The sequence below is a fragment of the Rhinolophus sinicus genome, chromosome 9 (assembly GCF_057876585.1).
Source record: "Rhinolophus sinicus isolate RSI-liver-muscle chromosome 9, RSI-T2T, whole genome shotgun sequence".
NCBI classification, from domain to species: Eukaryota; Metazoa; Chordata; class Mammalia; order Chiroptera; family Rhinolophidae; genus Rhinolophus; species Rhinolophus sinicus.
The window spans coordinates 25,021,270-25,047,148 of record NC_142509.1 but is presented as its reverse complement, the minus strand read 5'-3'; the positions used below and the strand labels follow the sequence as shown (position 1 = coordinate 25,047,148).

The window sequence follows — 25,879 nt, the reverse complement described above, 5'->3', positions numbered from 1 at the left end:
GGGCTGCATCCCTGGTCTCTACCCACTAGAGGCCAGTAACTCCCCCCCACAAAGTTGTGACAACCAAAAATATCTATAGACTTTGCCCAATGGCCCCTGGAGGGCAAACTCCCCTTCAGTTGGCAATCATTGTGTTAAAGGGTAGGGGTGTGTGAAATATGTTGCCAATAGAAGTCAAAGATTTTGCAGAATCTGAACAAAATCTGATTAGGGTGTTGTCAGAGAATGAAGGGATGAGGAGTGAGAAGAGAGTCAGATGCACCACTCTCAGTTCCGGCACTGCCATTAAGCTTTCTCTACTCTAGGCCTCAGTTTCTCATCTGTGAAATGGGAGCAGCTGCCAGGCTTGTGAGGAGTGAGTAAGGTCAGGAGCCCCAAACACTGAACACAATGCAGGTCACAGAAAGCTCTCGGGAAATGGCAGTGGTGTTGGCCTGCTCCAAGGTACGGGGGAGCCCCAGTGAGTGTGCCATCTTTGTCTTTGCTGCCTTTGAGGGTGGACAGTTGCAGGAGTCGAGGTGACAGAGTTGAAAGGGAACCATTCTTGTTCTGCCCTCCCCCAACCTTCTGCTCCAGAGCCTCCCCTGGTGCAGAGATTCTTGTCCTAGAACCAGCCCCTGTGATGGTTCTGGGAAACATTAATTGGATCATACATTTACTCATCCATCCAATGTGTACTGAGCGCCCACGTTGCACCAGGAAACATGGTGGTGCAGGTTCAAAGCACAGTTCTGAGGTCGGACAGACTGGGTTCTGATGCCCAGCGCAGGTGAGTGAGCTGTCCGTGGACCCAGCCCTGGAGGTCCCCAGGCATCTATTTCCTGTGTAACATTCAGAGCATCTCCCTCAGGGTCCAATAAGCCCATTCATCGAGAGAGGCCGCCGTGGGGTACTCACCATGTAGTAGGTGCTTAGTGAACACTGGGCTCAGCCCAGGGTCTCTCTGCTGCCCAGAGCCCTCGCAGGTGGCTGGGGTTCTCATCCAAGGCCAACATATGCTGTGGTCTCTGTCTCCAGGAGAAGTACGTGGAGGAGCTCGCAGCAGTGAGACAGACCCTCCAGACAGACCTGGAGACGTCCATCCGGAGGATTGCCGACCTGCAGGCAGCCTTAGAAGAGGTGGCGTCCAGCGACAGTGACACAGAGAGGTAACCTACAGGGGGCCAGGTGGGGCTGGGTGCCTTAACCTAAGCTGCAGCTGTGGTCCCCACCCAACGCCTGTTGCACCCTGGGGAGCACCGTCGTCTTCAGTGGCCAGAGCTCCCACTCTGGGGTCTGGGGGACACATCTGCTGGGAGACCCAGATGTGTTTGGGGGTGGGAGGGATAATTGGCTGCTCTAGTGAGAGCAGACAGGATGCCAGCTAGCCCAGCTTGCTGAGCATTTGGGAGGAAATCTGGGTGAGTGGCTGCAAACAGACTCCAGTGTGTGATCTTGGACAAGTTGCATGTCTAATCTGGGCCTAATTCCCTTGTCTCTAAAGTGGACGTAGTACTTTTGGACAGAGCACATCAAATTGCCAAGACTCGACCACTTTTGACCTCTAGACTGGACGTTTCATATATTCAACCCACTACCTACCTCATAGGCTTGTTAGTGAGAGGTAAATGAGGGAGCAGATGACCATCACCTAGGACAGCGCCTGGGGCGTGTAAGTGTTACAAGAGTGTAAGCTGTGTTTGTGCAAAGTAACAAGAAGTTTTACAAAGGCAACAACTAATTCAAGGATGCAAGATTAGATGGCTGGGGATTAGCGAGACCGTTCAAATTCAATGTCAGAGCTTCTCTTCTTCCCCAGAAGACAGGCTGTTTCCCACCATCTCCACTCAAGACTCAAGCTGCCACCGGCCCTGGGTGGGCTGCTCATCTGGAAGGAGTTTGAGGTGTCCTGGCTGGGCACACAGCCCCTGCAGATGGCCCAAAGCAGCCCCTTCCCCAGAAATGCCTTCGTAGCCTTGGCATATGAAATCTCTGGAAATCACAGCTGCCCGTCTGGCTGCAGCACCTCTGCCCCCAATCCAGCCTCCGCAGTAAAACCCGGGCAGCAGAGAGAAACATTTTCTTTGCCTTGCTTTGGCAAGGAACAGGGTACCTCCTCACCTCCAGATGTGGTCCCACCCAACGCCACACCTGCACACACCTTTGTGGGCTGCACTGGTTTTCACCTTGGTCTTCATCTCTGTGGGGGATCATTTGTGCTGCAGCCAGCGCCATCAAGTATCAGACCACAGACTGCAGTCTTCTCCATTCCCACGTGAGGGTCCGGACCTCAGAGAAGTCCGAGGTCACACAGGACATTAGCAACGTACATCGAGTTAGAACCCAGGCTGCTCAGTTTCCTATGCAGACCTTTGCCAGTCACACCCCTCTTCATTGGGTGAAGGCAGGGGGCCCAACTTCTGCCTCACAGGACATGTAGACATGAGACCCGCAGCAGAAGTAGAGAGAGTTGCAAATGGGCTGTGGTGTAGCCATGGGGAAGAATGGGGCATCCATATTAGAGCTGGCCATAGCAAGTCAAGAAAAAAGACTGGAAAGAAACACGGCAATATTCTGATACCGAGAGGGAAGGCATTCCTGGTGAGGCCTAAATTTTTTTCTTCGAGTTTATTTATATTTTCTAAAATATCTGCAATGAACAGGTACACACACCCCTGGCTATAGAGGGCCCTCTTTAGATGTTGCTCACATAAATGATGTATGTTATACAGCTGACGTTAGCACGTGACCACGTTCATCCCTTGGTGAAAGCCTGGGCAGCTCATAAGCTGATGCCTGAGGGACATAACCTGAGATTTCCCCACAAAGGTCAGTGTTCTCGTAAACAGACACCCCGCAGCTCGAAAACCTCATGTTCTTGTCTCTACACCTCCAGTTTATCTCAGAAACCTTCCGTTTCTGCCAAAATGGCTTCCATGCAGATTCTGGGTGTTTTCACCACTCCCTGCTAATTTGTACAGCTGCCAAATTGCTGGGGAAATGGAAAATACCGATGTTGCAGCTGCTCCCCACTCGTGATTACATGTAGGGGTCTCCCGTCTGCCATGCCCTCCTCTAGTTTCATTAGTGTCCTGACGGAACGAACACTGGTAATTACAAACCCCCACTGCAGATATTACCCACTTGATGCGTGGGTTCGCTTTTCTATTAATAGAAATGCTAGAGCTTTTGCATCGACTATAAAGAGAATGAATGAGTATACGTACTAGTATTTTGGGTTTTTGCCAATGAGCGAAACTTTTCAACCATTTTCCCTTGCATAGCTAGAGATTGCTTTTGCTTTTTGAATAAACAACAAAAGTTGTAAAAAAAAAAAAAATGAAATCGGAAAAGGGAAACGAGGGGCTATTGCTTGGAGATGTGGGGACAGGCTGGGCAGTAGGTGTGACAAAAAGCAAGGAGCAGATTGTCACCTGCAAAGTGAGATCCTGGTGGGAGGTCACAGAGAAACACAGACATCACCCTCATCTCTGTTTATAGGGAATCCGCTCGGGCCTGAAAGGGACCCTGCCGTCACCCTCACCCTCACGGCAGACACTGGGATCTATGTCTGCGCCAGGTGACAAGCCTCAGGCTCACCCTCTGTTCTGATCCAGCTTTTCTGAGCTCCAGGCCCTCGCTCCCGGGAATCCAATCTGAATCCTCGCTTTCTGTCTGCGTTGTCATGATCTTTTGTCTCGGTGGCCTTAAATCCTCCTCCCTACTGGACTTCCGATGCCTTTTCCTCATTTGGATCCCTAGTTGCCACACAGCACCGGACCTCTATTTTCTAAGTTGGAAGGGACCTCGCCGGTGTTTCAGGGTTGTGTGAGATGTGAAATGATTATAGAACACCAGGTGTAAAGAAATGCATCTTGTGCCTGGACAAGCCCTGTGCAGTGTGTAGGATTATTGCAGCTGGAAACGGGGGAGGCTGTGGGGAGGGGAGGGGAGAGGCTCTGCATATCTACAAACCTGATTTCCAATCAGGTGTCCAATAATCTGCTTCCGCATGACCTTGAGCAAGTTATTCAACCTCTCTGAGCCTCAGTCTCTTCATCTGTAAGATGGGTTAATAATAAGAAGTGAAAAAATACGACTGCTTAGCACAGTACTTTGTGTTGAGCAGGGGCTCAGCAATCATCAGTTTCACTCATTCATTTGATCAGTTCTTACTGAGCTCCTGTTCCACACCAGACGTTGTGGTAGATGTTTGTGTTGCTCCACTTGCTTCTTGCTATCATTATTCTCCATCTTAGAGGATGAAGAGAGATTGAATAACTTGCCCAAGGTCAGGCAGAAGTTAACGTTCTGGTGAATGACTGAGGAATGGAGAGGGAGAAGAGCAGAGATAGGGTCCCTGCCTTCATGGAACCTACAGTCTGATGGGGAGTGGGGTTGTGGGGGAGAGAGAGAGAGAGGTCCAGGGATAAAATGAACAGACTGATAAGTAAAACACTAGAACATAACAGGAGTTACAAAGGCAGAGAACACGGGGCCATGATGAAAAGCAGGGTAGGTAGATGTGGCTTCTTTGAGAAGGAAGTCATTTGAATTGAGACCTGAAGGCATTTGAGTTGAGCCAGCCATAGGAAGACCTGGAGAAAAGGGGGTCGGAAGGGCAGAATGAAGCATGTTCTTGCAAGTGAAAGAGACCAGTGTGCCCCAGGAAGGTAAATGAGAGAGAAGCGTCTCTCCTCTGCTTTCCTCCTTCTCCACCCCACCTTCCTCCACTTCCTCCTTTTGTCTCTCCACCTCTCCGCCTCTCTTGAAATGGCCCACAGGAGCCCACTGACTCTCCCAGTTCCGTGGCGTGCCCCAGACCCAGGCAGGATCAACTACGTAATTAGTGGGTCCACTGTGACATACAAATATGGGTCTTCTTGCTCAAAACTTACTCAGACTTTTAAGACAATGACAGCTGAGCGTTATACCAAATATAGGCCCTCTGGGCATGGGTGGAAGCCTCTGAAGCCAGCCCTGACCCCACGTCGTCTTTAGGAAGCATTTCTTAATTCTCAGCAGGCCTTGGTCCGAACTCACCGCCCTGCAACTTGGATTTAAAATTTTCAAGGAACATTGATTTCAATGATAGCAAAGGAATGGGAGAGGACTGGGGCGGGGGTGGGGGGAATTGCTCACGGAAACGTCTGAACACATTTCAGAGAATTAATATTGTACAAACCATGTTCTCTGGTCACAGTGCAATTAAAATGGTTATCACAATAAAAAAGAAATATATGCATTGGTAGGTTGTAGAGCCACCATCGGGGCAGAGTTCCCAGCTCCTGCCCCACTGCCAGCCTGTACTCGTCCCCATCCTGGCAGCTCCACAAGGCACTCCCCTCCTAATTGTCTCGTCACCTGGGGTAAGTGATTTGGATTGGAGCCTGAGGGATTGATAGGAGGTGCTTCTCCAGACTGAGCTCTCAATTAGGATTCAAACCCACCCTGGGAGAGAGAGAGGGAGGGAGAGAGAGTGGTGCTTCAGCTGGAGGTGAGGTTCTTTAAGAGACTTGTTCAAATTATGAAAAGTCACGTTTCTCCATGTTGGGAATTAGATCCAAGTGTAACAGGCCTTCCAGGCTGGAAACATGGCTACGTGCTCAGAAAGCCAGGTGGCCTGCGTGGCAGATTTAAACGTGTGCTATCCTGCACTAGGGCCCCGCATGGTAACTTAGACTGTAGCATCAGCCTTCTTAGATTAATGGAGAAATGCTTTAAGCTGTTCCCCCAGGCCTGGGGCATGCTCATTGGTCATGGGGGGAGGGATGAGTCAGCTGACAGCCAGCCCCATCTATTCCTGGCTCAGGGTCTGCGGCTGCTCTGTCTGTCTCTTTGGCTGATGGTTTGGGGTGGGGTCGGGGGGAGCGTGGAAAGGTCAAGGGATGACCTCTGATTCCTGGGTCAGCTGAGAGTGTATCCATTCCAGCTGGCCCAATCTGAGATGAATGCTCCAGAAAGGAGTTCTTTATTGCCATGCTGAGTTCCGTTGTACATTTTCCAACATATACCCTTTTAACTTGGCTCAAATGAGGCTGCAGTGGGACAAGTAGAAATATCTGGGTCTAATTAAAGATTACAGCTGCCATTGAGGGCATAGTTCTGAGTTAGTCTCTTCATTAGTGGGCCTAGGCTCTGGCCAGATTGTAAAGGTTCCTGCTACATAGTAGGACAGGCTTTGCACATAGTAGGACATCGCTTTCCCTACAGTTCTCTTGCCTGCTAATTTGCTCTTCCTTTTTTGAGTAATTAACATGCCCTAGAACTGGGAGAAAGCTTAAAGAATGTCTCCATTATTCTGAAAAGGTTGATGCCACATTCTAAATTACGACACAGGGCCGTAATGTAGGATAGCACATATTTAAATGGTGCCACAGAGGCCACCTGGCTTCTAAGCATCTTCGTAGCTTGGAAGGCATGGGTACCCAGCTGGTGGGGTTCATGGGGTGTGAGGGCTCCAGCGACTTTGTCCACTCTAGCATTACCGGAAATAAGTGATAATTGTGATCACAGGCACTTTTTCCTGAGAACTTTGTTTCAGGCTACACAACCTATGTGTTTTGCATATATTGTTCTCACAACAACTCTCTGAGGTTGGTACCATTATCACCCCAGTTTACAATGATGAAATGGAGCTTAAAGAAGTCAGAAAAGTGGCCCCAGCTCACAGGTAAGTGATGGGGCCGTGATTTGATTTCCAGGCCGACTCCATCACCCACACTTCTAATGATCAAGCTCTACTGTTGTGTCAAACATCCCCCTCTTCCCCTTCTCTTGTCAAGGTCTCTGTTCTCTGCCAAGTTACCTGGCCTGTCATTCTGGTGAACTTGTGTCTGTCGTTGTGATGTGGGGCCAATGCATTCATGTATTATTTCCCAAGCGATGTTTGTATTCAAACTGGAGTCGTCTGGCAAAGACTCACAATAGAAGACAATTAATTACCTTGCTCATCAGCAATCCCCTGCCCACAAATGCCTGGAATGAGTTATTCTTTAAAAGCCACCTGCACCAAGATGAGAGAAAGAACCACGAACCACATATCAGGAGGTGAGGCTTCCAGTCCTGGTGGCACTTCCAAGTAGATCACGATCATGGACAGGTCACATGCTCTTCCTGGGCCTCTGCCTGCCCACTCTGCTGATGAAAATCATCATCACCACCACCATCACCTGATAACCACCACCACCATCACCATCATCATCACCACCACCATCACCATCATCACCACCACCACCATCGCCAAGTGCCTGCTGTGTTAAGACAGGAGATGCAGTAGAGGACAGGCAGACCTGGACTAGCACATGGAACTTGCAGTCCAGAGACTCTTCATATGGTGGAAGGCTATGTGGGTTTGAAACTTCCTCCTTTAAGTAGAACCTCCTTTTTCACACCAACGAAAACTCACATAGAAAATTCTAGCTTAGGATGGAGGGCAGCTCTCCTCTGATTGGAGTGAGAGAGGGAGGGTTGGGGCCCAGCACCCCTCCTAGGTCCCTCTCCCTGACCCCTCGGTAGCCCCTGTGAGGGCTCCCAGAGCTCAAGGGCTCCATGGACCATGATGCACAAGCTCAAGTACCTGCCAGTACCAATAATCCATGACCCATAAAAGATCAACCTGGTCATCATTTCTACTCTCCTGGGTTACTGCGTCTCAGGATCAGACAGAACAAAGCTCCTTATGCTCCTGCCTGGAAGCCTTTCCCCACTCCTTCCCTAAAGGTCCACTTCAGACCACTGCAGAATGAAGGTGTCAAGTGCTTTCAGCATGCTCTCATGCCATAGTGTATGATGTGGTTTCTAGCAGCCCTTCTTAACCCAGCCCCTTTGTTCGAAACACTCTTTTTTGTTGAGACCTTCCCAAACGGCAGGCACTGTGTGGTCCTGGCTGGATATCACCCTTGGTCTGGATGGTATTTCATCTCGGGTGGGCAACTAGAATGCCTAGCAGGCCTTGACTTCCATTTCAGAGGTTCTGTGCAAATTCTGTGATACTGGTTCACAGGCAGATGCAACCCATGCACAGATATAATACCCTAAAAAGGTACGATTCTTTTCAATAAGCATCCATACCTGTGTCTTTTTATTTCTTCTCATGGCTGGTTCTTTTCCAGAGCCACAGGCTTAGCAGGGGCTAACGGTGATGGCTGATAATCTAATGTTCTTACAAGATTTGCCACCATTTTCTTCCCACATGGTGCTAAAGGGTGTAACCATCATTGATAGAGCGGCGATGGTGTCATGCCTGCTGCCTCCTTGCTTGTCGTGTGAAATATTGGCCTGGAAAACCCAGTTCTTCCTGTTATGGCAGCAACCAGAATGGAGATAAGCTATTTGTAATAGTCAGAGTCTGGCAGGAACCAGAAGGCCCATCCCAAATAAGGCAGCTTCACAAAGGGGACTATTTACAAAGAGCTGGGGCATATGTAGAGAAAGTGGTACCCAAGAAAGAGCATAGCACCCTGGGACTAGCAACTCCTGGGAGTAACAATCTCTGTGGGCCCAAAGGGGTGAGGAGAGAGTGCAATTTCTGGAAGAGAGAAGAGAGAGGGAGGGAGGGAGAGAGAGAGGGCTGCCTGGCAAGAGCAGCTCTGCCTTTGGTTGACGGATGGAGCCAGCGCAAGGAGATGCCGTGGGGACAAATCCAAGAGAATAAATCCCCAACCTCCCTCTCTTACTCCTTCCTTCCAACTGTCACCTCAGTTCCCTATTGGCTGAGCCCAAAGGGAAGCCACGGAGCAGGGAGCCCACTGAAGTGGCCCATACAGAGCAGCCCCTGGGTACCCGGCAGAGTGGCAAGCACAGAGTGGATGTGAAGAAGCAAAGAGAAGACGTCAGCACCACTGGACATTTCCAACTGAATGGGTCTCTAGTAAGCAGAGGTGGAGGGGGTGGGATCCCTTGCAGAAGGAGGTGGATGTAAACACGGAGACCGTCCATGGGGTTCCTACTGCCGGAGTCGGCTGGGTGAACAGTGGCCACGGATTCACACCAGGACGTGCCTTCTTAGTGATAGTGTTCTCTGAAGACTCCTGTGCTGGATCAGTGCAAGTATGTGAGGACGTGTTCCTGGCTGTCCAGCAGAGAGAGACCTCATCTGCAGAATGCGAGGCACGTTGCCTTAGGATTATGGAGACAGGACAGTGCCCAGGCACCCAGTAGGGTCTGTGGGCTCAGTCTCTTCTATTCCAGATTCGTGGATTCCTTGGGTGGGAAATGGGCCTGAAGCCCCACCCCCTCCATCCTCATACCTCAAGTCCCAGCCCTCCTGGAGACAATGTTTGCTGGTGCTGTCCTCCCTGCGATGTGCATGAGATACCTTGTTCCACGTACAACTCACCCACTTGGTTCGAAGAGGAAGCCCACACCAGTTAGAACTATGGCTGGAGCCACAAGAGCCTTCAATGCTTCTTCCTCTTCTCTTTTTTCCTTTCTATGAGCATCCCAGCAGTTACAGCCTTAGCTTCTCAAATGCCAGTGTTTCCAAGGGGCCTTGCATACCACGTTCTTAGCTTCTTTGGTCAGCTGGAACCAGCATATTTAACCTGGGGTCTGTGGACTAGTAAGTCAAGGGAGGGCGGGGTCCACACAGAAGTTCTCAATATGATGCTGTGAACCCTCAGGTATTGCACTAAAATCCAAGTCAGTGTCTGTGCGTTTGGGGAAATGGACGTTCTATAGTCTTCATAAAAGATGCTCCCAAGAGGCCCAGGGCACCCACGTTAGGGCCCAAAGGCATCCTGTCCATTGCATATAATTGTCAAGCACCCAAGCTGGATAAGCCTCAGCTCATTGGTCCAAACTGCTCATTTCACAGATGGGGATACTGAGACCCTGAGTGGGGAAGAGAGCAGGCCAAGACCACACGGTGAGGGTACTAGGATTCGGTCACCGTGTCTCTCAGTCTGGTGTTCTTTCCGCAGCCCCGCCTCAGAGAAGTTTAGAAAAGACTCAGGTCACTGGCAGGGTTAGAGTTGGGTCTATTCACATTGACCACTACAGTTAACAAAGTTTTTTTGTTTTTTTCTTTTCTTTGTTATTTTTTTAAAGTATTTTTAAACAGTTTGTTGAAAAGCTACACCAAAAATTTTTATATAGATACTCAAGATGATGTAGGGTCACTCACCAAAAGATACTTCTGTTTTCTCTTGTTGCCATAACAAATTATCACAAATTTAGTGTTTTAAACCAACACAGATTTTAAGATCTTTTTTTTTTTTTAATTTTATTGGGGAATATTGGGGAACAGTGTGTTTCTCCAGGGCCCATCAGCTCCAAGTCGTTGTCCTTCAATCTAGTTGTGGAGGGCGCAGCTCAGCTCCAAGTCCGTTTTTCAGTCTTTAGTTGCAGGGGGCGCAGCGCACCATCCCATGCGGGAATTGAACCAGCAACCCTGTTGGTCAGAGCTTGCGCTCTAACCAACTGAGTCAACTAGCCTCCCCCAGATTTTATGATCTTACAGTTCTATTGGTTAGAGGTCTAACATGGATCTCCCTGGGCTAAAATCAAGGTGTCAGTAGGGCTGTGTTCCTTCTGGAGACTTTAAGGGAGAATCCATTTCCTCGCCTTTTATAGCTTCTAGAGGATTCCAACATTCCTTGGCTTATGGCCACTTCCATCTCCAGAGCCAAGCATGTTGCATCTCAGACTGTTCTTCCATAACCACATCTCCCTCTGACTAAATCCGGGAAAGTTCTGTGCTTTGAAGAATTTGAGTGATTAGATTGGACCCACCCCTATAATCCAGTAAAACCTCCCATCTTGAGATCCACAGCTGCAGAGTCCCTTTTGCCACCTCAGGAAGCATAGTCACAGGTTTTTGGGATTAAGGATTAGGACACTGACAGGTCTGGGGGTCATTATTTTGTCTCTCTCAGGGTCATTCACAAAAGGTGCTTTTGGTCTACTGGGGAGGTCAGCAAACTTATTTAATAGGCTAAATCGTAAATATTTTAGGCTTTGTGGGCCTTCTGATCTGTGTTACAATTACTCTGCTATTGTAGAGCAAAAGCAGTCATGGACAAAATGTAAATAAGTGAGTGTGACTATGTTTCAATAAAACTTTATTTGTAAAAACAGATTTGTAGGTTGGATTTGGCCCATGGCTGAAATTTACAGACTCTTCTTGTTTGGATTCACCAAGCATTGCCCGAGAGAACTGGTCTGGCCTGAGCCCTGGGGCTGAAGGATGAATAAGACACGTTCTTGGCCCATGAGGGGCTCTTGCAAGCTGGTGGGGACAAATAGATGTGAATAGAAGCCCTGAGAGGGTCAGGTCCTTGAGGGCAATCTCATCTGTTGGAGGAAGTGACCAGGTCTTCCAAAGAAGGAATCGCCCGGATTCCAGCAGAGAATAAAGAGGTCCCAGCCTGAGGAGTCAGGATTCACATGAGGTCTTAGGTGTCTGAGGTTTGTGGTTTGGCGTTCTGCACTGGTATACTGGGCAATTGTACTCTGGTTAAGAGTGTGAGCTTACTAGTTCTTACAGCCCCGGGATTCAAAGTTGTGTGACCTTAGATAAGGGTGTCAGGTTCCTCATCGCTAGAGACAGGCAGGGTGGTAGGATGAGATGTTATGTAAAACATATTTATTGACCAAAGGGAACCTACATGGCAGTTACTATTGTAATTAGTTTTGGAGTTTTCCAGAATGCCTTGGGAAGCTGACTATCTGCCTTCCTGTCTGATTTGCTAGCACTCGCAAAGGACGTGCTTGGTGACACTGATGCTATTAATACCAGCAGTACTAGGTGTGCTAAAACGAGAGTAGTGGTAATGGTTGCTACCTTTTACTTGGTACTGTCTATTTGCCAAGAACCACACTGAGATCTTTGCAAGGGTTTTCTCCCTTCGTCTGCACCACAACTCTGGAGACAGAACCCCATTAGTAGCCACATGTTACAAAGGAGCACAGGAGGCTCAGAGAAGGCAAATGACTTGCCTAAGATCACACAGCAGCAAAGCTTGGAGGTGGGACTCAAACCCAAGTTTGTCTAATGTCAAAGACAATGTTCTTCCATAGCTCCTGGCAGCACAAGGATAACACGCTCTTTCTTGTTCTTCCTTCTAGTGTCCAGACAGCGGTGGCTTGTGGCAGTGGTGGCAAAAAAGAAATGTAAGTTAACCCTGAGTAGAACTGAACAGCTTACACTGAAGCCAGGAGCAAACCCCTGGCTCTCTGTGTTCAGTCTGCAGAGGGAACGTCCACGTCCACTTGGAGAATTATCAACAGTGCCCATGACCACTCTGACTCCATGGTTATAACATATAGCCCTGGGGACATATTACTGAACTGTCCAACTTCTTTTAGACAGAGAGATGTAGGACTTATGATGCCTCCTTCCTCCTTAGACACCTCCAATGGTTCCCTGTTGCCTCAGAATAGACTTTTAGACTGACATTGGAGCTATGCCTATTCTGACCCTTACTTCCGTCTCTACCTGGGACTCCGACTTCCCATATCACCCATGCGCTGCCCTTTTACGACCTCTATACCGATGTGTATGGTGTTCCTGCCACCTAAAATTTCTTTCTCCAGGCACTGCATGGCCAAGCCCTACCTTTCAAACAAGATGTATCTCAACTGCTACTACGTGATGCTTTTCTTTATGCCTCCAAGAAGCAAATCAAGACTCCTCCTTATTCTCCTTAGATCCTACCCTCTGTCCCTTTCTATGGCATAAATAATTTTCTCCTTTATTTTATGATTATTTATATAGATGTCTGCTAAGGGACAGGGGCAATGTTGGGTTCATGTTTATAGTGCCTTTCCATGGTGCCTGGCATATTCTATAAGCAAGCAAATACATGTATATTTTATCTATCTATATTATATACATATATATTTCAATAATATATATGTTTTAATTACATATATAATGTATTTAAGTGAGTATATCAAACAGAAAATAAAATACTCATTGAGTGCCTCTCATTAATGACAGGACCACACAGGCCTCTCCCTGTGCTGCTTTCAGAATTAAGGGGGTGCAATAAATAGTAAATTCTCTGTCCAAAAAGATGTTCCAGTTAAGGCAGGCAAGGAATTAAGGACTTCACATTTGACATATTCCATGAATATATCATTTGGTATAAAATTCAACACCAAACTTGACTCCAAAATTGGAGATGCCTCAACATTTATATTAGAGTGTGTATTTTCCCAAGGAAGAGCAGTGCTTGATATTATAGAATGGGCAGTGGAATCAGAGGGATCAGGGTTTGCATCCCAACTTCATCACTGGTGACTTTGTTCAAGACCCAAGCTGGCCTCCCCAAACCCCATTGTCTCATCTATATAATGGGGACAGCACCAGTTCTTACCTCTCAGGAATGGTGTTGTGATAATTGATTGAGGTTATGCAGCCTTTAGCACAATGCTTAGTTTATGCTAAGGTGTGACTATCTAGTTATTGCTGTTACTGTGGTTGTCATTGCGATGACAGTATCCTGCATTCTGCTTCTAGAGATAATGTCTCCATCCTCAGCTCCCAGCCGGAGGCCAGTCTGCAGTCTTGGTTGAGTTGTACTCTCTCCCTGGCCACAGACACCAGGAGGACCCCCTCTCGACAGTCAGCCATCAGCAGCCACAACCTCAGCCCCAGGTAAGAGTATCTCCATGTTGCCTCTGGATGGCCAATAGCTCAAAGAATCTCAGACTTTGATGGGTGCTGTTCAAGTCTTCCATTTCCTCTGGCTTGGGCAAGGGCAAGCATGTTCTGGACAATTTGAGATATGACCCTATCACTTCCTAGCTGTATGACTTCAGGCAGGTCAGTTACCTTCTCTGAGCCTTCACTTTCTCATCTGCAAGACAAGAAATGTAATTGTATTTACTATAATAGTTGAAATGAGGAGGCTCTAAGGCAGCCCTCCATAAAATGTGGTTTTCTAGATGCTTTTAAATAGCATGGGGTCAACATTTTTTAAAATAGCTGTGGATTTATTATAGTTGCTTTCTATGTAAGGCAGGTCCTACTTGTTTTTCATTTATAGATATAGATAATTCTAGATTTAAAATATTTTATATCAACAAATTCACTTATGGTTTTTTGTTTTGTTTGTATTTTTTTAAAAGGTGGGTCAGTATAAAGACAGGCTTGGTGCGTTCTCCCTTAAAGATTTAACTTTGTTTGAATATCAGGATTTTATAGTCTCCCTACCACAGAGAAAGATGAATTCAGGCATGGCCTGAGATGCGACCCTCACAAATAGATGGGATTGCCAACAATAGGTTTCTCCAACAAATGAGCCTTGAGATTCACCCTTAGTTGTAGGACTTACATCCCTCTTCTGTCCTGCTTTTCAGCTTCCTTTCTCTCAGCTCATTTGGTGAGAGAAAGGGCGGCCCTCTTGTAATTGAGAGCTAATGGCCAGAAATCAGAAATTATGGATTAAGCAGATGCATAATTAAGGTGAAATGCACACCACTTCTGTGATAACAGAAGAACCAATGTGATAAGATAAAAAGGAAACTCACAGACTAATAGAGCAAACCCGGACAACCCCCCTCACTGACTTGAAATGCACTCCGGCTGAAGCAGGGGGTTGTTGCCTTTACACAAAGAAGAGGTGGAAGTTGACTCTAACCTTTTGGGCACGTTCCATGAATGACAAATGTCTGGCACAAAGCTGCTGCGGATTATCCTAGGCTGAAAGATTTGATGTTGAAAATATCACAGACAGGCTCCGAGACTGGGGTGCCTCCGGGGAGTTAATTAAAGCAAGATTATCTGATTACTGCTCTTAATTAAAAACTGCTCTTTTCTCCTGTACGGAGAAAGAGCCATGTCCTCTGCGAACCCCAAATAACGAGGACTTTCTCTTTCCTGAAAGCTAAATACTTTTGTTGTTCCCCGTCAGCCAGGATACAAGGCAGCAGAAGCAGAACCAGAGGCAGCCAGAGCAGAATCTGAATGTTCATTAACAGAACATCCAAGTGTCATAATTATAATTGTATTCGGGTGCGTGATAAGCATCCTCGGCCCTTGAATTGTACCCTAAGTTGTTTGGTACCCATTCGAGTGGGAGATGGGACGCTGTGGTGGTTTTAGTCCATAGATTGATGTAAGATCGCGTGGATCCCTACCCTGTATTTGCCCCTTCGTACCTGTGAGGTTTGGGGCAAGTTGCTTAACTTCTCTGTTCATGTTTCCTCATGAGTAAATCAGCGTTGTTTTCAGAGTTAATGAGATGGTACGGAAGTTGTTCTTCATGTAGAGCCTGGCATCTTGTAAAAGCTCAAGAAAATGAGCTGCTTTATTAGTTTCAGTATTTATGTGATACCCAGAGGAACTGCAGACAGACATCGTTACCTCCATGTTACAGAACAAGAATCTGAGGCCCAGGGAGGGGGAACAACTGATTCAGACACAGACAGCCTTCCCTCAGCTTCCTAGTTCCTTGCACAGAGCTAGTCATCAGCATCCCCAGGGAGCCCTCTTCAGAGCCTCTTCCCCCTGTCTCTGTTCTCTCCCCTTCCAAGTCCTCAGTGTCCAACGGCAGTTCAGAGCCGAGGCGCCTGCACCAAGGACAGGGGTGGTGCCATAGGCAAGAAGGGACTGTAAGCTCCTTGTCTGTTTTCCTTACGTCAGTGTCCCTAGGGCTCACACACAGTTGGTGCTCAGTAAATGTTTGTTGAGTGAATAACTGAACGTAATGTCAAGGCTGGAGCAGAGATATTAACCTACTTGGTCACAGTTCAGCATTGACTGACTCAGAGAGGGTTGGTAATTTGCTCAACCTCCCATAGCAGGTACATTGTGGAAGAGCCAGGATTTGAACTCAGGTTTGAAATCTCCAAACCCTTTATTTGTCTTTGCCGTATTTCTGTGGCTCTCTGATATTTATCCAGGGGGTAGAGCACTCACCTGGCAAAATTTACTGGCAAAGAATTGGCTTGTTATTAATATTAAAACTGTGTAAGGATTATTATTCAACGTTCATCATCCATCCAAAAGATATTTATTAAATGCCTGCTGCGTGCCAGGTCCCATGGCATTAAGTCTTGAACATTTGGAGCCCTGTCCTTGGAGAATGTTTACAGTTTAAAGATTCTAGAACTTCTGAGTTGGCAGGAACCACTGGGATTATCTAGTCCTATTTGCTCATTATGCAGGTGGAGGAAGCTAAGTCTGCAATGGGAAATATCGCAGCCAGATTTATAGAAGAACTGACCTCGAGTTCAGGTGCCTTGACTGCTGGCTTTTTCTGATAGCATAAATAATCGATGAATACTTCCCCCTTTCAAGAACTTAAAATATAACCCAGAAGGTTAAAATCCTCTTGGCCACTGCCCCAGTCTCAGCGCCCCTTTCAAAAGTATCCACCATCTTCAGTTTGGTGTGTATATCTTGCTCTATGTATGTATAAACATACATGTTCTTATAGAAGACACAGCACATTCGTGGGCTTTTTAACAACATAAATGATATGATGCTATATGAGGTATATTACGCTATACATAAATTCTTACTGTGTGCTTCTTTCTCTCCACAATATCCCTCGGCAATCTTTCCTTATCAGTATGCCTAAATCTGTCTATCTCGTCCTTTTAAATTCCTGCAAAAGATCTTAAAGTGATGCTTTATTTAACTCTAATCTTGTTTCACTTTTAGTTGCTTTCAGGTATTTGCTATTAACCTGCAAATAGTTCTCTGGGTCAAAGGGCACTTGCATTTTGAACTTGGCTAGATACTAGCAGTTCATCCCACTGTGCCTTCTGCTAGGAGACCGTACAGTAGAAGAGTCTGAGACTCCTGTGTGCTCATCCCCATATTACCTGGCACATCATAGAGCTCATGAAATGAGTCTCTTGGACATTTCCAATTTGACTAAGAAGGCCACTCAAAAACAGAAGCGAGGGAGAGAGCAGTCTTCTGCCAAAAAAATAAAAGCCTTCCCTGTATTATTTATAAGGGGACGTCAACTGCAGAGAAATACACCTAAAGCTCTGTGATTTATAACCCAGGAGTCATGCAGCTGCTGCTGATAAATACAAGAGTTTCTGGGGGCGGCAACACTGTATTACCTTTGTGGGCCCTGGAGCAGGAGTTTATGGGCTTGGTGGTGGCTGCCATAGTTGGCTCAGGAGTGTGTCTTACCATCTGGCTGCAGGTGGAGCAGGGCTGTTCAGGGGTTGGCATCTCACCTCGGACCCTGCTGTGTACCTGGCTTCTCCTTCCTGCCCTCCAGGACCATTGCCCGGGGAAGGGGCCCTCTGCATTTCTCTCTGGTCCTCATGGCACATCAGGCTTTCCAAGGAGGTTCCAAGCCCCATTTCATGCTAGACCTCCATCCCCATGCCCAACAGAATCCCAGCCCCGGTCACTCATACAGTTCTCAGGGTCTGTGTGCTGACAGGCACCAATTGACCCAACGGTGCAGACTCCTAATGTTTTATCTTGTCAATGGTCAGTTGCTTCTCTTATTTTCCTGAATAGTTATTCCAAACATTCTGACTTTCCTCCGCTGTTAGCCCTCACTCTAAGGAAACAACCTTAACGCCTGTTTCATTCAAAGAGAAAGAATAATGGCCTCGATGACTGTGGTGTCTATAAATTCATCTGTTTGTCCCCATCTTCCTTCTGCTCTCAGACGAGATCCAGTCCTGTCTGAGACTAATTTGTGTCCACTGCCTCCTGTCCCCTACAGTGCTCGGACCCACCCCGTGTCCCCTTTCTCTGCTGTATCTTCTACTTCCCCCATTCTAGTTGGTCTTCCTCCTCGGGTTATAAATGCCTACAGGTCTTTCCTATTCTAATTATACGAGGTCAGACAATTACGTTCACGAACTCATCCTAGACAAAGTGCTATATACTTCATTGCTGAATATCACTACGGTCACCTTCGAAGTACTCCCCTTGGGAAGCTATGCACTGATGCCAGCACCTAGTCCACCCTTCAAAGCAATTCTGGAACTCTTTCTCTGGAATGGCCATCAGAGCTGTCGTTGTATTACCCTTGATGTCCTGAATGTCATCAAAATGTCTTCCTTTGAATATTTCCTTTATCTTCAGGTAAAGAAAGAAGTCATTGGGGGCCATATCAGGTGAGTAGGGAGGGTGTTCCAATACAGTGATTTGTTTACTGGCTAAAAACTCCCTCACAGACACTGCTGTGTGAGCTGGTGCATTGTAGTGATGCAAGAGCCATGAATTGTTGGTGAAAAGTTCAGGTCGTCTAACTTTTTCACGCAGCCTTTTCAGCACTTGCAAATAGTAAACTTGGTTAACTGTTTGTCCAGTTGGTACAAATCCATAATGAATAATCCCTCTGATATCAAAAAAGGTTAGGAATAGCATTGCGACAAGTTCGCGAACTTAATTGTCAGACTTCGTATCTTCTCCCATCACCCTGTAATCCTGTTGCATTATTCCTTTTACTTCCCTTCAGAGCCTAACTTCTCCATAGTAGGGTCCCCGTGCATCACCTTCACTTGCTCACCTCACATTTGTGCCTCAGTTTCCTACAGCCCTGAGCCTGCCCCCACCCCTCTATTGAAACTTTTCTCACCATGTCAGCAGCTTCCAAAGAGGCAAATCGGGACATTCTCAGCCTTGATCTTTTTCTAGACTTCTCCCCTGCGTTGGTAACTTCTCTTGGAACGCTCTGTTCACTTCAGAATGTTTCTGCTTCTTGGTGCCCTTCAAACCTCCCTTTTCTGATCGCTTCCTTCCTACCCCAGCCCCCAAATATTGGGGTTCTCAGGATGCTGCCCTCACCTGGCTGTTCTTCTCTCCACCTGATACCAGGCAATCCTCTTGTGATTTTAACCATCCCGCCCCCCCCATTATAAGCAGATGACCCCCAATCTAGACCACGAGCTCTTACGTTCTCCCAAGTTTGAAACTTCTATATCATATCTAATTACCTGCACTGAGAAGATGGCTGACTGGATGCCTCCCTGGCATCTGAACTCAGCATATCCAAGAGGAAACTTCCTCGCTCCCCACCTACCTGTGTTACCAGTATTATCTAGTGCTTCTGAAATTCATGAAACCTCCCAAGCTGGAGCCCTGGAGTCGTCTGAAGCTGTCATTCCACTCCCTCACCCCCATTTTCAACTGATCCCTAAATCTTGTTTATAAGGCCCACCTCCTCCCGCCCCTGCAAATACTTTCTCTTTTTTTCTACTTTCCATCCCCACGGCCCATACCTTTCAGTCAGGCTAATCCTTTCTCTCCTAGACTCTGGCAAAGACCTTCCCATGCTGCCGTCCTTGAGTTATTCCTCTCCCCTTCAGAGAGTTCTGATCCCTCTAAAGTGATAATCTGGTTTCAACGGCTCCCGTCACCTACAGCTGCCCGACACCAAATCTGGCCCTTGATCTGTTTTTGTCAAGTTTTATTGGATCGCAGCAATGCCCGTGTTTGGGGGTTTCCTCTGTTTTACGTACCGTCTGTGACTACTTTTGTATTCCAATGGCAGAACTGAGCAGTTGCAACCGAGATCCTATGGCCCCAAAGCCCAAAGTATTTGCCATCTGCTCTTCACTGAAAAACTTTGATGGCTTCTGCCCTAAAGAAAAGGATTCAAACACCTTGGTGGGTTTACAGTGCCTTCCGTAATCTGCCTCCTATCTACTTCTCTGCTCTCATTTTCCTTGTTCTCTTCTTTATAATTTGTACCCCGAATGGTTTTAGCTCTCCCTCATACACGACACTATGTCCCATCCCTGGTCCTTTTCCGGGATATGCCCTCTGACTGGACACCCTTCTATTTTCTTATCTGACGGACTCATCCTTCGAGACTCAGCTCAGGTATCACCTGCCTCAGGAGTCTTCCTTGCCCCCTGGCTGGGTCAGGGGTCCTATACCGTGGTCCTACAGACCCCACATGTTCCTCTCCCATAGCACTTACCGTATTATGTTGAGATCATCTGTTCACGTGCCTGTCTCCCTCATTAGGCTGTGAGGCCTTGAATGGCAAATTTTATCTTTTCCTTATTGTGCCTCAGCACCTAACACTGTGTCTGGCACATAGTAGGTACTCTGTAAATATGCATCAAACAAATAAATGACGAGGGGAAAGAAGGTAGATGTTTTGTTTTGTTTTTTACCAGGGTGCTTAGAAGGACGGTGCTGATATCAAGAACCAAAGGTGAATTTGCCAGACTAGTTAACTGTCTCCTATCACAGAGTAAGTTCTTAGCAACATGGAACCAAGAGTGATGGAAAGTGATGGGCAAAAATGAAACTCTAGAGCTCAGCTTCCCTAGAGTACAGACCGAGGGCAGAGGCAGGTGGTGGGCATGGAGCGTTCGACTGGCTCTGGCAAGGGGACCTTGATGACACACTTCAAGGGAGGCGGGGGAAAGATGACAGGCTTTTTACTCAGGCAGACCCGGTTTCTAATCCCAGCTCTACTACTTCCTATCTGCCTGTCCATGAGTTACAGTCTGTGAGTCTCAGTACCTCCTCCGTGATTCTGTCCCTTCTCCATATTCTATCCCCTTTGCGGGATTAAAGAATTAACTACTATAAGTAAAATTGTGTATATTTAAAGTATATAAGAATATGCATAATAGTATTCTATGTGTTTAAAAATAAAGCTTGAAAGGATTACAAAAGAATTCGCTATTAGCTATTATTAATAGCTATACCTAGCAGCTACAGGGTGGCTTGTGGAAGACCTGGAACCAAATTCATGGTTAATAAGCAAAAGCTCCCTCCCACCTTCCTCCCTTCACCCCAAGCCAGGCAAGTGGACACTGATATAGGAGGGCAGGACTTGGGAAAACTGTAACTGGGTTTTCCACAGGCCAGAGATTGTAGAACTGGGCTCAATTTGCAGAGCAGAAAACCATGAGCCCAAAACAGAGAATCTCTTGGCAATGAAAGTGAAGTTTCAGTGAACTCAGTTTTAAATATGTTGAGCATAATGTGTTTGGGGACATCCAAGTGGGACTGTCTAGAGCTTTTAAACTCTTGTCTGGATCCATGGAGATGCCAGAACGTTTCTTCATGATGTAATAGTTGGGATACTTTGGGGCATAGGTGACATAAAACCCAACTCAACCAGGTTTGTACAAAAGGGAGAATGAAAACCAAGAGTAGATCTAGTGTCAGGCGTTATCGGATCCAGGGATTCGAAAATGGTCATGGGGATTTGATCCCCAACCAGCCTCTCTGCTCTGCTTTCCTCTGTGTCGGGTCCTGTCTGAGGCAGCAAGATGGTGGCGAGCAGCTCTAAGTTGATGTCTGCACCACGTGAGTCCAATGGTAAAGAGGGCTTCTCTCTTCCCAACAGCTCTGCAAAAACCCTGAGCTTGACTTTCATTGGCCCAAAGCGAGGCACATGTCTGTCCCTGAACTGGATAAAGGGAGTGAAGGAGTCTCGTACCTTAGGCTCAAGTTGGTGTTCTCCCCTAGCGCCGGGAGAAGGGGTTATTCCCATCCAAACCGCAGGAACAGTGGGGGAGAAGGGGTTGCCTCCAAGGGAAACAGGGTGGATCACCTGAAGCAGGAGAATGATACTAGGTAGATAAAAATAAGATAAGCCAAGAAGACGTTCTCCATCAAGAGGAAGGTTGAATTATGGGAGTGGACAAGAGCATGCAGACAGAGAGGGAAGGGGGAGGGAAGGGGTGAAGCGGGGAGGAGAGGGAGGGAAGGGAAGGAGGAAGGGAAGCCGGAGAGGAAGGAAACATCAGGATGGAGGAAGGGGCAGAAGAAGAGGGGAAAGGAGAGGGGGGAAAGAGGAAACATATTAGAATGTTTGTGGTCCCCATTTGGTAGCCTTGGGAAGCCCATGTAAAATTGTGTATAGCCTGGTCAGAGACTACATTTGTCCCTAAACTTCAGTGGCCAATCTATCACCACCGAATTAGCGATGCTGTGCCTTCAATTTATCACCAAACATGGCTCTCCACTGTTGCTGTTGGACGGGTACCATATTGCAATGTGAGCGTGGAGATTATTGTATAAATTATTCTCACTCACATAATCATCGTGATTTTAATTACTGTGTAATCTTCCCTAATTACTGTTGTATGTATCATTTGCTTTGGTGCCGATTTAACACAACTGCTTTTCCTTTGGCTAAAAAAAATGGCATTACAACTTTTCCTTTTTTCTGGGGAAAATTTGCTTTCTGTAAACATTCGCAGCCTCATGCTCTTGGCTTGCAGTTCTTAGTTTAAGAGAAAAAGATTTAGACATCACCACCACTACTTCTCTCACCCCCGTTGATTTTTATTTGGTATAAGGCTGGCTTGAATTAATAAAACGGTCTAAATTATAGGGTATTATTTTAAAAACAAAGTTGTATTGCTTTCAAGGAAATGTAATTACTTCTACAAAAGTGAAAACCAAGAATGGGTCACATGACGCCTGCTTCAATGATTAGGTAAGACTTGTTTGTAATTAGTTCATTAATTATGCAAATATGAATGGATGGTACTTAGTGTTAAAAACAGCTTGTTCGCAAAGTAGGTTAAGCATCCATGCTAATCTTATTTCAGTAGTACATTTATTTATTGGTCTCTGCCTTCATAGAAGCAGATCTCAGGATCATTTTAATTCACCCAGAATGTACTTAATGAGCTGGCCTCTCATGAATATGCTTTTGTGTCTTCCTATGACAAAAGGGTTCTTTTCAGTTTTAGCAGTATGAGGAAGATTAGTGGAAAAGATGTTGAAACTGCGTCCATGGAAATATTTAATGCAAACACATCCACCGTGGACACTGCCCGAACACGTGAAACCAGGAGGAGCTTGTCTCTGTCCAAGATTGATCTTTGGAGCCCACATCACTCTTGGATGCGTTTCCATGGGAAGGAGGGCTGTTTTCTGTCTAGAACTCCAGATCTGGGATGAGAGATCTGTGGCTGTCTCAGGAATCTTGAGGCTCCCTAAGTTAGCCACAGGTTTGTGTAAAAAACCATTTGGATTCCTCATTGATGGTTCGAAACATTCTGTTAGAATCAGTGGTTCTCTTACTGAGTTAATTTTTTGTTAAGTAAGCCTTTTAGTGAAGTATACATATTTCATATGCGTATACAGAGTTCATATATATACAGGGAAGTCCATCTTTATGGAATTTTTGAAAATTAGTCGTACCTATGTAATTACTGCCCAAATCAAAGCCAAAGCGTGACTAGTCATGACCTCTTCCTTACTCAAAGATGACCATCGTCCCGACTTCTCATGCTATGGATGAGATAGCGTGTTTAAACTCTATAAATGGAAGCATCCAGTAATGCTCTTTGGTGTCTGGCTTCTTTCTTTCAATATTATGTTTATGAGATTCATTCACATTGTTGCATGTAGCAGTAATTCACTTGTTTTCCTCTATCTATATAGTCCTTAACAGTGGTTCTCAACTGGGGGTTGGGGGGTACGTTTGAACCCCTGTCCCTGCCAGGGGACAGCTGGTAATATCTGGAGACATTTTCATAATGGAGGGAGAGAGGTGCTATCGGCATCTAACCTGTAGAAGCCCAAGAAGCTGTGAGGCTTCCTACACATGCTTAGGACAGGCCACAGAGAATTATCTGGTCCAAAATGTCAACGATGCCAGCAATGAGAAGCGCTGGTCTGTCGTAGTCCCTTGTGTGAAAATAAAATAATGATTTATACGTTCTATTAGTAATAGACACTTCGGTGGTTTCCAGTTTAGCACTAATACGAGTAATACGACTACGAATAACCATGGACACATCTTTTGTGGCAGGAATTTACAGCTCTCTGTCGGGCCTATACTCAGGAATGAAAAGGCTGGGCCGTAGATGTATTTTCAACTTGAGTAAATATTGTCAAACGGGTTGTGCCAATTTATGTTCCCACCAGCAGTGCATGAGTTCCAGTTGCTCTGTGGCCTTGCTGATACCTGGTTTTGTCATTTAAAACAATTTTAGCTATTCTAGTGGCTGTTAGTAGTGTCACATTTTGGGTTTTGACTTGCATGTTCCTGATAAATACACATTTTCATGTGCTTACGTGTTCATCCGGGTATCCTCTTTGGTGAAATGACTGAGGATGTCTGTTGCCCATCGTTTTTCTTTTCTTTTGGGTTATTTGTGTGTTTTTTTAATTGATTTGTAAAAGTTCTTAGTATATTCTACGCACACGTCCTCTTTTGAGTATTTGGACCCACTCCCATTCAGTGGCTTGCCTTTTTCACTCTCCTAGTGGTTTACTTTGATAAACAGACGTTTTCAATTTTAATGTAACCAAATTTAGAATGTGTTTCCTTTATGGTTGGCACTTTTTATATCCTGTTGAAGAATTGTTTGCCTACTCCCAAATCATGCAAATATCTCCCTACGTTTTCTTCCTGCATTGATTTAACTTTTACATCTAGGTATATAATTCATCGGGAAATGATATTTATTTATGGTGTAAGGTTGGGGTTAAGATTCATTGCTCTATGGATGTGAAATTGGTCGGCATAAGTATTTTAAAAGAAATAATGTTTTCCACATTTCACATCAGCGTCATCTACTGACTCTACTCCATTTTATTACTCATCCGTTCTTGAGCTGACTTAATATTGCCTTAATTAATGTAGCTTTATATCATACGTCTCGATATCTGGAACTGTATGTTCCTTGGGTTAGTTCTTCTGCCTCACGGTCAGCAAATGACTCTAGGGGAAAGTGTCACACAATACTGTGCTCATCTCTACGTCCTTCCCTCCTTCCAGAATTTGGCCCTTCAAGTCCTGGCTCCTTTGGTGACTCTCCAGTGCCTTTTAAACTTTAAATTGAGTTTTTCCAGTTTTTCTAAGTGGGGGTTATCTCGGCTACAGCTTGTCTCTCATATCTGGAAGCTGAAGGCTGAGCTGGACTTTTTAACTCCCTTTGCTAAGTAGACATTTCTTCCTTAGTTTCCATGTCCAAGAGGACATGAATGTTCGCTTGTATTTCCTTCCAGTCATAACCTGGCGAATCTACTTCCCTTCTAGGCTTTAAGCTTCTTGACTGCAAGGGTTATTTATCTATGTATCAACAGCATCTGGCACGATGCACTCAATAAGTGATTCTGGATGGATGGATTGTGGGATAGATGGATGGATAATTTCCATTTCCTTACAACTGTATTTTCTTGAGGAACTGCATCCTTTAAAAATAAGTCTGGTAAATTAAAAAAAAAATTATCTGGTCTAACCACACAAAAAAAATTATCTGGTCTAACCACAAAAAAATAAATAAATAAATAAAATAAGTCCGAGATTTCATGTGGCGATAGCTATTACACCACATTCAGAAAGACAGTGTCTGTGCTTGGAAAAACGTAGTAAGGCATTGAAAATGTATTTAAAATATGTTGAACCCAAATTGAACCTCCAATCCAATTAGAGATTTTAATTACTTTATCTACCCAGTTTGTTCTTTCAAAATGTGATAGAAATTGTATCAGAAGGTAAAAGGCTGAAGTTTCAGAGCCAGTACTTTCACTGTCTCATCGGAGTGTGACCTGGAAAGTTCTCTTCCTTTCTCTGTTTGAGAATGAGGGGTTCAAACCACAGGCGGTTCCAGCTCCCTCTCCGTTCTGATATTCTAGAAGTTTATCAGATTTGTAGACACAAAGCCAGGCTCTTGGCTGGAGTTTGGACATGTGAAGAATTCACTCTAGATTGTACCCTGGAAGCTGGTTTTGAATGTATTGTTTTGAAGTCCAGAGAAGAGGTATTGGCTGACTGAGACGGAGGGCTGCTGGAGTCGGACTTAACCAGCTCGATGAGGCACAGGGAGCCTTTTCTTCATGCTTTCTACATTTCCACAATCCCTCATCTTCCCATCCCTCCATTCCTTTATTCTTTCCATTCCATGAGTTCTCCTTAACTCTTCTAGATCCTGGGCGTTCATACAAGCAAAATACAGTCTCATGCAGAACTAACAGTCTTGTTGGGAGGTATAAATAAGTAAACAATTATAGTACAGAGTGCCAGGGAAGGAT

The 25,879-nt window shown here is 45.9% G+C and overlaps 1 protein-coding gene across 1 annotated transcript in view; it reads left to right on the top strand.

Moving 5' to 3' along the window:
* Positions 1 to 25,879, top strand: part of MYO18B (myosin XVIIIB) — a 242,549-nt gene that overhangs the window by 204,638 nt on the left and 12,032 nt on the right. The window contains exons 40-42 of the mRNA XM_088800962.1: positions 1,018 to 1,148; positions 12,049 to 12,093; positions 13,445 to 13,582. Of these exons, the coding sequence (XP_088657088.1) occupies positions 1,018 to 1,148; positions 12,049 to 12,093; positions 13,445 to 13,582 (314 nt within the window). The remainder of the gene's footprint in view (positions 1 to 1,017; positions 1,149 to 12,048; positions 12,094 to 13,444; positions 13,583 to 25,879) is intronic.